The sequence below is a fragment of the Electrona antarctica genome, assembly GCF_951216825.1.
Source record: "Electrona antarctica genome assembly, chromosome: 20".
Lineage (NCBI taxonomy): Eukaryota > Metazoa > Chordata > Actinopteri > Myctophiformes > Myctophidae > Electrona > Electrona antarctica.
In genome coordinates, this window is record NC_136801.1 from 32,649,873 (window position 1) to 32,666,546 (window position 16,674).

A 16,674-nucleotide genomic window follows, 5' to 3' on the forward strand; every position below is an offset into this window, starting at 1 on the left:
GTAGAGTTGAACAGAGTTGGTAGAGTTAAACAGAGTTGGTAGAGTTAAACAGAGTTGGTAGAGTTAAACAGAGTTGGTAGAGTTGAACAGAGTTGGTAGAGTTGAACAGAGTTGGTAGAGTTGAACAGAGTTGGTAGAGTTGAACAGAGTTGGTAGAGTTAAACAGAGTTGGTAGAGTTGAACAGAGTTGGTAGAGTTAAACAGAGTTGGTAGAGTTGAACAGAGTTGGTAGAGTTAAACAGAGTTGAACAGAGTTGAACAGAGTTGAACAGAGTTGAACAGAGTTGAACAGAGTTGAACAGAGTTGGTAGAGTTGAACAGAGTTGGTAGAGTTGAACAGAGTTGGTAGAGTTAAACAGAGTTGGTAGAGTTGAACAGAGTTGGTAGAGTTAAACAGAGTTGGTAGAGTTAAACAGAGTTGGTCGAGTTAAACAGAGTTGGTAGAGTTGAACAGAGTTGGTAGAGTTGAACAGAGTTGGTAGAGTTGAACAGAGTTGGTAGAGTTGAACAGAGTTGGTAGAGTTAAACAGAGTTGGTAGAGTTGAACAGAGTTGGTAGAGTTGAACAGAGTTGGTAGAGTTAAACAGAGTTGGTAGAGTTGAACAGAGTTGGTAGAGTTGAACAGAGTTGGTAGAGTTAAACAGAGTTGGTAGAGTTGAACAGAGTTGGTAGAGTTAAACAGAGTTGAACAGAGTTGAACAGTAGCTCAGCTTCTCGTTCTGACTGGATGACGGCGTCTCGTTGTGGCTCATATGACTGGCTCTCGTCTGTTTGCATTGATCATATATAGATCTCGAACATACTGTGTGTGTGTCTGTATGCGTGTGTGTGCGCTTGGGTGCGTGCGTGTGTGTGTGTGTGTGTGTGTGTGTGTGTGTGTGTGTGTGTGTGCATGTGCGTGCGTGCGTGCGTGCGTGCGTGCGTGCGTGCGTGCGTGCGTGCGTGCGTATGGGGCCATCTAGTCTGACATGTTTACGTCACCCTATGGTTAATTGAGTTATAATAATGTGTGCATCCCAGCTAAATGAATTATACATGCACAAGGCCATTTCCATGTCCGACAACACATAGACAATTATAGATATACATTTCCTACATGACCCAATCAGAAATATTCTCTGCCAGTGTTATCTGCTGTGTGTTTTATGACAGTGAATGCTGGACCCTAGAAGTCAACCCTGCAGAAGTCTGCTACACCAGAAATGCTGTGTGCAATATTTTACATCAGCAAGAGTACACATGTTACCAACAAGAATCTGTAGGCCTATGATGGAATGCTAAGGGTGTGCCAGAAAATAGCAGCCAGGAGAATGAGACTAGCAGGACACTGCCAAAGACACCAAGAGCTGCCAGCCAGCAAACCAGTGCTTTGGGAACCAACACATGGGCACCGGTCATGAGGACGTCTCACATTAACATATGTGGATGTACTTAAGAACGACGCAGGAGCGCAAAACGAGCTGGCCAGATATATTATGGATAACCGGGATGACTGGAAGCGACAGTTGAGGGCGACCTAGAGAGAGTGTGACTGTCTTCCACTTTTTCTATCTAACACAAAACATTCCAATGGCCATCCTCCGTAATGAAGTGCACATATATTATTATGCCTCCATTGCCAGTGAAGTCCAAATATCTGTGGTCAAGCTGACTGCTTGTGCCAGCACCCAATGAATGTCCTTTTCACATGTGTCATTACCTCTGACGAGTAAACGGACGCGTTTCGGCCATGCAGGTGGTCCTTCCTCAGCGTTGTCAACAGGGGTGTAGTATGGGGCGTCCCCCCCACTTCTAAAAGTATAGCACTGCAACACTGGTTGTCAACACTGACAATGCTGAGGAAGGCCCACCTGGCACACGTTGGCTCGTCAGAGATAATTAACCCATTCTGGGCGGGAACTCCGTTTTGGTGTTTTAAGCATTATGTTATACTGTTATACTAGCTATTGAAAAATACATGCTACGAGCTTGTAGATCTGCTATTTTTTTAAATCGTGAAAATGTGGCGCAAATCTTTGAATATATATTCTTTCACAGCGAACGTTTTTAACTCATATGTTTGCTTCTGGGGGGGTCCCTGGAACAACATATTTTCAGATGGGGGTCGCCCTACACATACAAATTCTGTGGGTCCTTGACATGAAAATGTTTGAGACCCACTGATATAGAAACATGGGTTTTTCAGAAAACTGCCAGGATTTAGAAGAGATTTGTGAATCATCCTCAGGTCTAATTAAACATGTGAAAAGGACATTCATTCAGTGCTGGCACTTTCTTCTTTAAACGTCATATCTTACATAATCTTACCTACAAGAATGTTCTCTTATTTGGAGTGTTGCGGGTTGTCTGCTTCTGCGGTATTTGTTCGTCTCAAGCTGACTCCTTCACACGTGGTTATTCATTTCTAAATCTCTGCCCTAGTGGAAGTGTATTTCTAAACCTCTGCCCTAGTGGAAGTGTATTTCTAAACCTCTGCCCTAGTGGAAGTGTATTTCTAAACCTCTGCCCTAGTGGAAGTGTATTTCTAAACCTCTGCCCTAGTGGAAGTGTATTTCTAAACCTCTGCCCTAGTGGAAGTGTATTTCTCTGCCCAAGTGGAAGTGTATTTCTCTGCCCAAGTGGAAGTGTATTTCTCTGCCCAAGTGGAAGTGTATTTCTCTGCCCAAGTGGAAGTGTATTTCTCTGCCCAAGTGGAAGTGTATTTCTCTGCCCTAGTGGAAGTGTATTTCTCTGCCCTAGTGGAAGTGTATTTCTCTGCCCTAGTGGAAGTGTATTTCTCTGCCCAAGTGGAAGTGTATTTCTCTGCCCAAGTGGAAGTGTATTTCTCTGCCCTAGTGGAAGTGTATTTCTCTGCCCTAGTGGAAGTGTATTTCTCTGCCCAAGTGGAAGTGTATTTCTCTGCCCAAGTGGAAGTGTATTTCTCTGCCCAAGTGGAAGTGTATTTCTCTGCCCTAGTGGAAGTGTATTTCTCTGCCCAAGTGGAAGTGTATTTCTCTGCCCAAGTGGAAGTGTATTTCTCTGCCCAAGTGGAAGTGTATTTCTCTGCCCTAGTGGAAGTGTATTTCTCTGCCCTAGTGGAAGTGTATTTCTCTGCCCTAGTGGAAGTGTATTTCTCTGCCCTAGTGGAAGTGTATTTCTCTGCCCTAGTGGAAGTGTATCTCTGCCCTAGTGGAAGTGTATTTCTCTGCCCTAGTGGAAGTGTATTTCTCTGCCCTAGTGGAAGTGTATTTCTCTGCCCTAGTGGAAGTGTATTTCTCTGCCCTAGTGGAAGTGTATTTCTAAACCTCTGCCCTAGTGGAAGTGTATTTCTCTGCCCAAGTGGAAGTGTATTTCTCTGCCCAAGTGGAAGTGTATTTCTCTGCCCTAGTGGAAGTGTATTTCTCTGCCCTAGTGGAAGTGTATTTCTCTGCCCTAGTGGAAGTGTATTTCTCTGCCCTAGTGGAAGTGTATTTCTCTGCCCAAGTGGAAGTGTATTTCTCTGCCCAAGTGGAAGTGTATTTCTCTGCCCTAGTGGAAGTGTATTTCTCTGCCCAAGTGGAAGTGTATTTCTCTGCCCAAGTGGAAGTGTATTTCTCTGCCCAAGTGGAAGTGTATTTCTCTGCCCTAGTGGAAGTGTATTTCTCTGCCCAAGTGGAAGTGTATTTCTCTGCCCTAGTGGAAGTGTATTTCTCTGCCCAAGTGGAAGTGTATTTCTCTGCCCTAGTGGAAGTGTATTTCTCTGCCCAAGTGGAAGTGTATTTCTCTGCCCAAGTGGAAGTGTATTTCTCTGCCCAAGTGGAAGTGTATTTCTCTGCCCAAGTGGAAGTGTATTTCTCTGCCCAAGTGGAAGTGTATTTCTCTGCCCTAGTGGAAGTGTATTTCTCTGCCCTAGTGGAAGTGTATTTCTCTGCCCTAGTGGAAGTGTATTTCTCTGCCCAAGTGGAAGTGTATCTCTGCCCTAGTGGAAGTGTATTTCTCTGCCCAAGTGGAAGTGTATTTCTCTGCCCAAGTGGAAGTGTATTTCTCTGCCCTAGTGGAAGTGTATTTCTCTGCCCTAGTGGAAGTGTATTTCTCTGCCCTAGTGGAAGTGTATTTCTCTGCCCTAGTGGAAGTGTATTTCTCTGCCCTAGTGGAAGTGTATCTCTGCCCTAGTGGAAGTGTATTTCTCTGCCCAAGTGGAAGTGTATTTCTCTGCCCTAGTGGAAGTGTATTTCTCTGCCCTAGTGGAAGTGTATTTCTCTGCCCTAGTGGAAGTGTATTTCTCTGCCCTAGTGGAAGTGTATTTCTCTGCCCTAGTGGAAGTGTATCTCTGCCCTAGTGGAAGTGTATTTCTCTGCCCTAGTGGAAGTGTATTTCTCTGCCCTAGTGGAAGTGTATTTCTCTGCCCAAGTGGAAGTGTATTTCTCTGCCCAAGTGGAAGTGTATTTCTCTGCCCTAGTGGAAGTGTATTTCTCTGCCCTAGTGGAAGTGTATTTCTAAACCTCTGCCCTAGTGGAAGTGTATTTATAAACCTCTGCCCTAGTGGAAGTGTATTTATAAACCTCTGCCCTAGTGGAAGTGTATTTCTAAATCTCTGCCCTAGTGGAAGTGTATTTCTAAATCTCTGCCCTAGTGGAAGTGTATTTCTAAACCTCTGCCCTAGTGGAAGTGTATTTCTCTGCCCTAGTGGAAGTGTATTTCTAAATCTCTGCCCTAGTGGAAGTGTATTTCTAAACCTCTGCCCTAGTGGAAGTGTATTTCTAAACCTCTGCCCTAGTGGAAGTGTATTTCTAAACCTCTGCCCTAGTGGAAGTGTATTTCTAAACCTCTGCCCTAGTGGAAGTGTATTTCTAAACCTCTGCCCTAGTGGAAGTGTATTTCTAAACCTCTGCCCTAGTGGAAGTGTATTTCTAAACCTCTGCCCTAGTGGAAGTGTATTTCTCATTCACCGCATGCATAGCATGATGACTCAGTCATGACTGTTCTTTTGAGACATTTTTATCCCACGATTTCTTTTTTTCAACCAATGTAAATCGTCTAATGTAATCCTGGGCGCTATACGGACTGACCTCATGCTTCCTTCCATTCATGAGGAGTCCAAGCCGCTTCTTTTCACATGACGGGGGGAGTGGAAGGTTATTCCACAGGGGCGGAATAACATTTCAGTTATGGTTTTACATGATTATATTCATTTTACTTTGTACTTTTTCTTTTTTTACATATTCTATAACAGAAAAGAAAAGGAGCAGGAAGAAGATACATCTTATTGATACCTGCCCCTATCTATCATTTAAAAAAAAACATCTAATTGATGCTGCTACCAACCATTAATTTTACATCACCATGATTACATCAAATAAAAAATGAGAGAAAACAAACGAACATAGAGCTCCGAAGATCCAAAAATGCAGTTTCTTCTGAGAAAACTGTGGGGCCGCCGCATTTGACATGCTGGCAGTGACAACTGTGGGTGTACCTATAAAAAAGAAAGAAATCATATAAGACCCCTAATTGATATTCCATTAAAAAAACATTAGAATAATAAGAAAGGGAGTAGGGACGTAGTCTTGACAAACGTACGGCGTGGTGAACACAAGTGGTATGCGATGTTATGTGCGAACGGTTCAAAGTGTTTCCTTTCCACACTTGTGAGGTATTTTTTTCCCAGGCATCGTGAGTGTTTGTGAGCAATTTATTTATGTAGCGAAAGGAGGCATTATAGCCAGATTGAGCCCAGCAGGTGAGGTTCTGCTCAAAGGAGGTTTGCCAAAAATAGAATATGTATCATGATTTATTGGAAGAAGCCAAGCAAGTATTTGTTAAATCAGACACTAAGCACCCCCCACAGCCCAGATGGAATGATACAAAGAAAATAAAGTCGACTAAGACGCGTTTCGATCCATTAGTCGACTATTCGACTAGTCGAGGTCAGCCTTATCCTTCCTGGATGTAAATAAGTAAACAGTTATTCTCTAGCAAATACATTGTATTTGATTTTGAACTTTTTTATTTAAAAACATTGCTAAATACAATGGACAAGTACTTAGTATTGATACAATTGATCATTTGCAATTTGCATTGCAAAACAATTCAATGCGAAGTCAAACGATATGATATTTTGCTGTTCGCATTATTGATATAGTTGGATCATTGAAATTAAAGTCGCTCCATCGACGCGGTTACTGTTATCGTTACATGAGGGTCACTTGTTCATAAACACCGTTCCCTGTCACAATAAAGGCTCCATGTTCCGTCTCTCTCTCTCCTTCCACACAGCTCAAGTCCGACTACGACCAAGACGAGTTCACCATCAAGTACATCCTGTCGGGGGAGGGAGCGGGAGACGTCTTCGAGATCGACGAGTACTCCGGTGAGATCCGCACGCTGGCGAGGCTGGACCGCGAGGCCAAGGCCTTCTACGTGCTCCAGGCCCAGGCCATCAACCGGAGGTCCTCGGAGCCGGTGGAGCCCCAGTCGGAGTTCATCATCAAGGTGCAGGACATCAACGACAACGTCCCCGTGTTCCAGAACGAGCCCTACGTCTCCAGCGTGCCCGAGATGTGTCCCATAGGTCAGTGGTTCTCAGATGTGTCCCATAGGTCAGTGGTTCTCAGATGTGTCCCATAGGTCAGTGGTTCTCAGATGTGTCCCGTAGGTCAGTGGTTCTCACATGTGCCCCATAGGTCAGTGGTTCTCAGATGTGTCCCATAGGTCAGTGGTTCTCAGATGTGTCCCATAGGTCAGTGGTTCTCAGATGTGTCCCATAGGTCAGTGGTTCTCAGATGTGTCCCATAGGTCAGTGGTTCTCAGATGTGTCCCATAGGTCAGTGGTTCTCAGATGTGTCCCATAGGTCAGTGGTTCTCAGATGTGTCCCATAGGTCAGGGGTTCTCAACCCGTGGGTCGCGACCCCTCGGGGGGTCCCCAAATTTAAAAAAAAAAAAAAAAAAGATTTTTATTTCACGATTTTTCAAAAATAGCAGACCTACAAGCTCATAGCGCGCCACTCGCGCTATGAGCTTGTAGATCTGCTATTTTTCAATAGCTAAATTATAACAATGCTTAAAACACCAAAAGGGGTTCCCGCCCAAAATGGTTTAAGGTTATTGTAGCAGTCAATTTATATTGGGGGTCGGGAGGGGGCGGGGGTCCCGAGACATTGCCAAAGCATTTCCGGGGGTCCCCGGCCAAAAACGTTGAGAACCCCTGCCATAGGTCAGTGGTTCTCACACGCTTTCATGTCAAGGACCCCCAAATTGGCATTTATTAGCCCGCGGACCCCCATTTGACAATGCTAGGGACCCCCATAAGAGAAGATTTTCACGTCTCTGGCAGTGATTCTCAACCATTTTAATTTCAACGATTGACCACCCCAGTCATGCATTAGGCTACGGACCCCCATTTAATGGCATTTCTATCTCTGGGACCCCAATGTGTATTGTAAAATCAATGTTAATTTAACTGTGTACAAATGGAACCAAAATTATGGGCCCGTTTGGTTCCATTTGTACACTCTCTGTGTTAAAGACCCATAAGGGTCCATTTGGTTCCTAACTATCTATCATTAAGCTGGGGACCCCCTGGAACTTCCTCAAGGACCACTGGGCTTTGAGAACCAATGCCATAGGTAAGTGTGGAGGAAAGAAGCCAGTTGCTTGCAGCGGACATGTGGGGCTTATCGGCATGATACAAAAGATCATGCCTTTATTGAGGTGGCTAGTTCATAGTAGAAATGAAAAAGGGGTTTAACTGAGTTTAACATTTCTACTAGTTTTGTTCTACTAGCCACCTCAACGTAAAGGTATATTCATTGATTTAACTTAATTCAAATATATATTTAGCCTATTTTGGGATGTCAAATTGACAGAAGGAAGCTCTACAATACAGCAGGAATGTCCTATCAACACCAATCACTGAGGTAAACATTCTACACATACTTGTTGAATAGTAATTGGGTTCAATCATACTGTAAACATGTCTTTGCTGGAATAATCAAGTCATTGACCGCCAGGAATTTTAAAATCAATTCTAAAGTTGATTAGAAGCCAATGTAGGGATGCCAGCATTGGCGAGATGTGGTCATATTGTCTTGTGCCAGTCAGGACTCAGGCTGCAGCATCCTGCACTAGGCCTTCATGGATGGACTTATTGGAGAGACAGGAATACTTGGAGTTGCAATAATCGAGTCGGGGGTGGATAGGAAGGGCTCATGATTTTGACTATGTTTCTACGGTGGTGGAAGGATAATTGAATGACCTTTCTTTACATGGCGTTCGAGATTGAGAGGTCAGGGTCGGTATACTTGTATAATCATGTCCAGGGGGTGTACTTGTACATCTCCCTCACACTACAGAGATAGGAGATGGGCCCTATACGCCTCATGGCTTAACAGCTTTTCCTGACTAGTAAGTAAGGTCTCCCAAACAACTGTCGGAGCAGCTAAGAAAAAAAATTGCCCTAAAAAGAATAGAAAGAAAATAATAGAAGAATGCAATCACAATACTTCCCTTCCAGCATCCAAGATGCCCATTCTGAATAATTTGCCACGTTATCTTCAGTCCGCACAATGAGGACCGGAGGAATTTGAATGTTTAACTGCACTGCTGTCCCCTCGCAGGATTCTTAAAGTATCGGCAAAGCTATAGGCCTTGAGGCATATCTTGTAGCTCTGACTGCCTTTTCATATGGGTTATACTGTTTCTGCTTCTTAAATAATGTTATTATAACTACTGGCCTTTCAAAGCGCAGACATTACCATTTCAATTTATATGTAATCTGCTTTTTTTGCAGTATAATATCTCTCGCAATAAATCATAATGCGTTTGACTCTAAAGAGAATATTTTAGTAGGGGGGGGGGGGGGTGTGTGTGTGTGTGTGTGTGTGTGTGTGTGTGTGTGTGTGTGTGTGTGTGTGTGTGTGTGTGTGTGTGTGTGTGTGTGTGTGTGTGTATGTGTATGTGTGTGTGTGTGTGTGTGTGTGTGTGTGTGTGTGTGTGTGTGTGTGTGTGTGTGTGACAGAAGTGATATTAAGTCTACTGAGAGAGAGAGAGAGAGAGAGAGAGAGAGAGAGAGAGAAGCAGGTGGACTGGGCAATAGAGATGTCACAGCGAGGCTTGAGAGGCTGTATGTCACGCACACCTGCACAGCCTCAGTGGCACACACACACACACACACACACACACACACACACACACACACACACACACACACACACACACACACACACACACACACACACACACACACACACACACACACACACACACACACACACACACCAGGGGCGTCCAGGGGGGAAGATCAGAAACATTGGAGTTGGAACCTGTGACCAATTGGGTCTCCATCTACCCACTGAGAGCTGTTCATGAGGTGGACAGCCTCTGCCCCTGCCGGCGGGGGCAATGGGGCTCAAGAGGTTTTAACCCTTTAAAACCAGCAGGAAAGCATCCTTGTCATTTTAGATTTTAGCTATACATTATAGCAACATTTTTCGGGGCAGTGGTTTAGAACAGTGTTTCGCTTGTACTGTACATCTTCTATTAGTGTATTTTTTAATAGTTTTGGATTTTATATAACACAAATCGTGTCCCTGCTGGCACAAAACACCCCACACAGATGGGGACAGTCCGCAGCCAAATATACATCCTTTCTAGTGGACCGCCACCAAACCTCCAGCGCTCTATTTCACTTGGAAAAAGCCCTCCGTTTCCGGTCCCCAAACACGGGTTAGTACACTTACGCACCGCATGGCGTAGGCCGCTCTGTGGTCGAGAGTTGTCCTTTGTCCGAAAATTAACCCATTCTGATCTGAATTCACTTTTATCACCTCCTCCCTTTCAGTCATGACAATTCAACATGACTGAACAACGAGAAAGTGAAGCAGTGTCATCACAGGAGCCTGTAGGCTACCGCAAGGCAGAAACTTGTGATGCGTAGTGAGCTTGTAGATCAGCCGCCACGCCGCTGAGCCCCTCCTATACACAGGTTTAATGTTTGTCTTTAGTTCAATGTTTGTTTTGTAAACGCCATTGACAATGAAGGGAAAATGTACGTCATAATGTGTCATTTACATCATATTGTCCCTTTATTGTTAATGGCGTTTAATGTTTGCGTTGGCACCATTACATCACCTAATCAACATGAGTTAGACTTTACTATATTGGCGCCCCTCACTTCACACAGGTGTGATTCTTTTATACATTATTCTGTTGTAGATGATGTGGACAATAGAATGTTGTCTCTCTGTGGCCACCGCTTCGACCAGAACTGGTACAGTGCAGTCGGTGCGTTGTCGTTCGAAAATCCAGTGGGTTGCGTACCGGGTGTGCCGAGTGCCCGCACTGAGCGACCCTACCCTGAAGCTGGGGTTGTCCAGTGTGAATCGGTGTGATTGCGTCACAGCTGTGGTCGTTAAATAAGGCACACTGAACGCACTCTGTGATGTCACCGCCCACCACACTCAACAAACTGACCACATTCCCGGTGCGCATCTCCGAACGCACCCTCTACTTCCATCGAAATAAGTAGTAAAGTGTGCCGCTTGGGATACTATTTATTATGAAGAGAGGATATATACAAAAAAATCACACGTGTGAAGTGAGGGGCGCTCTTATCTTACAACATGATGATGTAAAACAAACATTGAGACAAAACAAACATTATATTCTCTTTATTGTCAAGGGCGTTTTAAAAACAAACATTAAACCTGTATAGGAGCAATAGCAAAATATAGATTTCTGAGTGATGGAAATAAGCAAATTAGCACTAAAACCCAATTCAATTCAATTCAATTCAATTCAATTCAATTCAATTCAATTCAATTCATTGAGGGCTTATGGTAGGGGAAATAGCCAAGAATGTGCTTTTGCACAAAATAACACCTGGTCCTCTTTGGTGGGGACGTAACAACTACAAATAAAGGTAAGAAAGCCTTCTGAAATTCTCCTTTAACCCCCCCACACCTCCCCCCACTCCTCCCTCTGTGCCAGACAGACATGCAGGGCCCTGCGGGGACTCATGGCAGCATAATCACTTTATTTCTCCCTGGTCTGGCACGCTGCTGCTCGGCTGAGCTCACTCTGTGATCCCCCCCCCCCCCCCCCAACCCGCAGGGACCACCGTGGCCCAGGTGACGGCCACAGATGCTGACGACCCGCTGTTCGGAAACAACGCAAAACTGATCTACTCCATCCTGCAGGGGGAGCCCTACTTCTCGGTGGAGCCAAAGACAGGTGTGCATAATATACCGCTGACGAAGACATGGTTGAATCTAAGGGCTCTATTTTCGCCCATGCTAAACCCCTTATCCCTAAACTACTTTGACCTTTTTTTTTTTTTTTTTTTTACTATTTTGAAAAACATTTTTGAATAGTAAAAAATAGCCAATCTACAAGCTCACAACGTGTTGATGTAGATCGGCTAGTTGAACTATTCAAAACATATTTTCAAAATAGTAAAGAAGGTAAAGTAGTTTAGGGATAAGGGGTCCTTCTCTGGATTTAAATGTTTATCTTTAAATCTTTGTCTTTCTTCACATTGTGTTGTTGTTGTGGTATAGCTATCGGTATCTGCATATTCTAACCCTTTGTGTTTCTTTTAAGTAATAATTAAGTAGCAGATCTGCAGGCACTGTTTTTTAATTTAAATCCTGAAAAGTAAAAGTTTTGTTTTGGACATGTGAGGTAATTCACCTGACCCTAAAGCAACAATTTCCTTTTTTTTCCTAGATCTACCTCTCATTTATTCTGTCTCCTTATATATCATATCTCAGGTACCTGTAAATATGTTTTTTGGACATTGTAATAAATGTTTTGCTTGTAAAGCTTGTAAATATCTAAGATCCACACAGAAGAAACCCATCTGTACTATGTTGTGGTAAAAGCACTCAAACTTTCTTTATTTTCCTGCCTTTCTTCCTTTTCTTTGTTTTTCTCAGAAAAGGGAACTATGCACAAAAACAAATTTCACAAATCCCCCCCACCGGATGGTGGTGACCTCTGCTTCTATTCTCCCCCCAGGCATGGTGGTGACCTCTGCTTCTATTCTCCCCCCAGGCATGGTGGTGACCTCTGGTTCTATTCTCCCCCCCATGAAGGCATGGTGGTGACCTCTGGTTCTATTCTCCCCCATGAAGGCATGGTGGTGACCTCTGGTTCTATTCTCTCCCCAGGCATGGTGGTGACCTCTGGTTCTATTCTCCCCCCCATGAAGGCATGGTGGTGACCTCTGCTTCTATTCTCCCCCCAGGCATGGTGGTGACCTCTGGTTCTATTCTCTCCCCCATGAAGGCATGGTGGTGACCTCTGGTTCTATTCTCTCCCCCATGAAGGCATGGTGATGACCTCTGGTTCTATTCTCTCCCCCATGAAGGCATGGTGGTGACCTCTGGTTCTATTCTCTCCCCAGGCATGGTGGTGACCTCTGGTTCTATTCTCTCCCCCATGAAGGCATGGTGGTGACCTCTGGTTCTATTCTCTCCCCAGGCATGGTGGTGACCTCTGGTTCTATTCTCTCCCCCATGAAGGAATGGTGGTGACCTCTGCTTCTATTCCCCCACTCATGCAGGCATGGTGGTGACGTCGTGGCCCAACATGGACCGTGAGGCCAGGGAGGAGTACCTGGTGGTGGTGCAGGTCAAGGACATGCTGGGCCTCAGCGGTGGATACTCGGCCTCCACCACCGTCACCGTCAGCCTGACGGACGTCAATGACAACGGGCCCACCTTCCAGCACAGTGAGTCCGACTATACCAGTTTTCTAGTTTAGTTTAGTTTAGTTTATTTGATTATCCTTCAGTTTCAAATACAATATTTACAGACAATGAATGGAAGCTGTTACAAAAACATTTTTTGGATAATCCTCCCTACTATAAAGTGTGCTGACCATATAAGGAGTTCCTCCCTGTCCCCAGTGAGCCCCTGGAGTCAAAAAACCCTAGTTTCGGTTTGGGCTTTGGGTGGCAAAGCCTTCATCCAATCAGGATGAGAGGGGCCTTCCTCCAATCATGATTGAGTGGGGCGGGCCTTGGTGCACATGCTGTTGGTCTGTTGTACTTCCCCCACTGTAGAGCACACATCTTGTTACCGGGGTGGACCAGGGTTTTTTCCATATTACCCAAATCACTGAATGCTCCTTTAACAGATTCACAAAACAAAAGTCAGATACGAGAATTCCACCCTACACCAAACCCACCCCGTGTCACCGTAGAGATCCACCAGGATCCATATGAGTTACATAGCACTATAACCGTTAGATTACACATTATTATTGTTGTTATTATCCTCATTCACATTACCCTCATTACCAATGATTATCATGTTGTTGCTGAGTAATGTCATTTTTGTTCACATTTTTAATGTTAACATAATTACAATAATATTAATTAATTAATTATGAATAATGACAGCGCTAATGACTATCAATACTACCATCACTATCAATACCTGTACAAAATGTATCAGTTGATCATACAATAACGTCATCATCCACAATATACGTCATTTCACTATGGTATGCTGTATTTGGCCAAAAGGATTCGCTTGAGCAATTTAAAAAAAAATTAGAAGTTACTACTGTGTCTGACTTCCTCTGGTAGGCCATTCCAGATCTTAACCCCTCGGACAGAGATAAACATACTCTTCCGAGTGGTCTTGGCACTGGGTTGTTGGAAATGTAAGTCTCCTCTCAACTCATACCCCCCTTCCTTATCCTTGAAATACGACAAGATAGTCTTGGGAATTAGTCTATTTCTTACTTTAGAAATAATAAGAGCTGTTTTAAGTTCAACTAAATCAGTAAACTTCAATGTATTTGACCTTAAAAACAGTTTGTTACTATGATCATAATACCCTACCTTATGCACTATTCTAATAGCTCTCTTTTGTATTATGACAAGGGTCTGGAGGTTTCCTTTGTAAGTATTTCCCCAGACCTCCACATATTAGCGTATTGTATAATGTGAGCAGTGACTTATAATTTAATAAATACCAGTGTGTGGTGGAAAAGAAAAAGTACTCAAATGTTTTTACTTAAGTAAAAAGTATCAATACTGCAATGTATAAATACTCAGTTACTATAGTAAAAGTCCGGAATACAAAATGTACTTGAGTTGAAAGTACAAAGGAATTGAAAGGCATCGAAATGTACTTAAAGTGCCAAAAGTAGAAAGTACTCATTGTGCAGAATTGCCCGTTTCAAGTTTTCAAATGTAGAAAAACGTTTGAAAATAGCAGATCTACAAGCTCACAACGCATTGAGAGCTTGTAGACCGGCTATTTTCAAATAGTCTAAATGTACAGTATATAGGGCTGAAGTGGTTAACCCATTATGGGCGGGAACCCCTTTTGGTGTTAGCATTATGTTATGCTTTAGCTATTGAAAAATAGCAGATCTACAAGCTCATAGCGCGCCACCGATTGGCGCGCTACGAGCTTGTAGGTCTGCTATTTTTGAAAAATCGAAGAACGACTGACATAGAAATTAACATAGCTTTTTCAGAAAACTGTCAGGATGTAGAAGACATTTTTAGAATCTGATCTCAGGTCACAAATGGGTCGTTAATGTAGAGGCATTCGACAATCCAAACCTCTTAACTGCACATGGTGAGGGCCCTGGGGTGTCTTGACTCATACTCCATATCCATTATTTTTGCAATAATAATCAAAATCTACAAAGTAACTACCGGTAGTAAATAAAGTTTTCAAATTAATGTAGTGGAGTAAAAGTACAATACTTGGATCCGAGATGTACTGTAGTGGAGAATTGGAGAAGTATTGGAAATCGGAAATAGTAAGTAAGTGCAAATACTTAAAGGTTAATTCTTTTACACCACTGGAGTCTACTTTCATAGAAGATATAAGCTCGCAGCGCGGCACGAAGTGATGCCCTGTGCTTGTATCTACTATTATGATCTACTATTGTATTTTCGGGAACCACTGTTCTGAAAAACCTATTTTGCTTTATAGCTAACATTTAAAATGACACAGATGCGTTCCTGCTTTTAACACCTTGGAGGCGCAGGACGGAGATCACGTCAAGTTCAAGTGCACGGTCATGTGCCCGAGGCGGAGATTGATTAATCTCCGTCAAATTAGTGATATGAAAACTGATCGCATCGCTCTCTACAGCCTAGAGGCGCTTGTTGCGCAATCCTCGGTGTTGCACAACAGTGACACGTCATCGAAAATGTTCCCTGCCTGTTTAGCTGATGACAACGAAAATCTTAAAACATTCATAACTCGCGATCTAAATAATCCCGTCTAATTATAAAAAAAGATCCTGTGTTAGACGGCCCTCCGCGGTCCAGTCGCTAGTCGCGATAGATTTATTATTACCTCCCATTGTTGTCGATCGACTCTAGAGTGGTGTGGCTATTGTTAGCTGCTACACACACATTCACAACAACATCCGGTCCGTCTGTAAAAGTGGTCCGGGCGCTATAAACGATGGGCACATTTTATTAATGGATTAAATAGGCCCGGGCCCTCAAGGTGTTAATGGGTTAAAGAAAAATAGGAAAGAAAGATGTTTTGTTCATTTATATACCTGAAAGGTATTTATATCATTGTGCTTCTTCTCCTGCACGGGGCTGTGAGTTTTGCGCTACTTGTCTCGATACGTGTGTGTGTGTGTGTGTGTGTGTGTGTGTGTGTGTGTGTGTGTGTGTGTGTGTGTGTGTGTGTGTGTGTGTGTGTGTGTGTGTGTGTGTGTGTGTGTGTGCGCATTGTGTTGTGTAGCCTGCAGACAAAATTAAAAGAGGTCGAACGAGAGAACAGATGGGAGGGGAGTGAGTGAGTGAGTGAGTGAGTGAGGGAGAGGGGAGAGAGTTGGCAATGTGATCTTTTTTTGTTTTCTCATCGCCTAGGTGTTCTCGCGCGTGTATAGCTTAAGCGCACTGCGATGAATTTAATCACTCACACATGAAAGGACATTTGTTATGACCTTTGGAAACAAACCTGGCATTCTCTGAGATAAATCTTGCTAAATGAAGGCCCCGGGAAGAAACCAATACTGCAGAAATGAGAAAACAAGAATGACGCACGTTTTAATAACGATGAATGTCACATTGTCTGTCACATGTAAGTTCCATATTTGCTTCCGTTACTTTGTTCTCCCTTGTTTTTGTATTTAAACAGAGTAGACCGTATAAGACAGCTAAACAACACTCCCAAATGTCACAGGTAGATATCAAGGACCCGAAAGAAGTCCGAGGATTTGCAATCTATGTAATGAAAACCGAGTTGGAGATGAGTACCATGTTATGTTGGAATGTAAGAATGCTAGCATTATGAACTTAGGACAACAATACCTGCCAATTTATTTTATAACCCGCCCATCTATTTTAGTTTAAACTAATTTCATTACTAAAAATCTGTTTAACAGAAAAATCTCTAAAAGAGAAAACCAGCACTCACAGAACTCACGTTTTAATTCTTATTCTCTTAAAGGGGAAAACCACCCATTTTCAACATTTTACTATGTCATTAATATACCTTAGAGCTGTTGTGTGGAAATAATAAAAAAGTCCCCCCATTCTGTGTTTCCTAGAACTGTAATTATGAAGAAAATCATTAACATGGTGAAACACATCTTGATGACATCATCAAGATGTGTTTCACCATGTTAATGATTTTTTTCAGACCTCTAGTTCTAGGAAACACAGAATGGGGGGACTTTTTTATTATTTCCACAGCTCTAAGGTATATTAATGACATAGTAAA

The 16,674-nt window shown here is 43.2% G+C and overlaps 1 protein-coding gene across 2 annotated transcripts in view; it reads left to right on the forward strand.

Moving 5' to 3' along the window:
• Positions 1 to 16,674, forward strand: part of cdh19 (cadherin 19, type 2) — a 171,733-nt gene that overhangs the window by 119,605 nt on the left and 35,454 nt on the right. For both annotated transcript variants that reach the window (XM_079489456.1, XM_079489455.1), the window contains 3 exons: positions 6,235 to 6,529; positions 11,069 to 11,188; positions 12,522 to 12,689. In XM_079489456.1, coding sequence (XP_079345582.1) covers positions 6,235 to 6,529; positions 11,069 to 11,188; positions 12,522 to 12,689 — 583 coding nt within the window. The remainder of the gene's footprint in view (positions 1 to 6,234; positions 6,530 to 11,068; positions 11,189 to 12,521; positions 12,690 to 16,674) is intronic.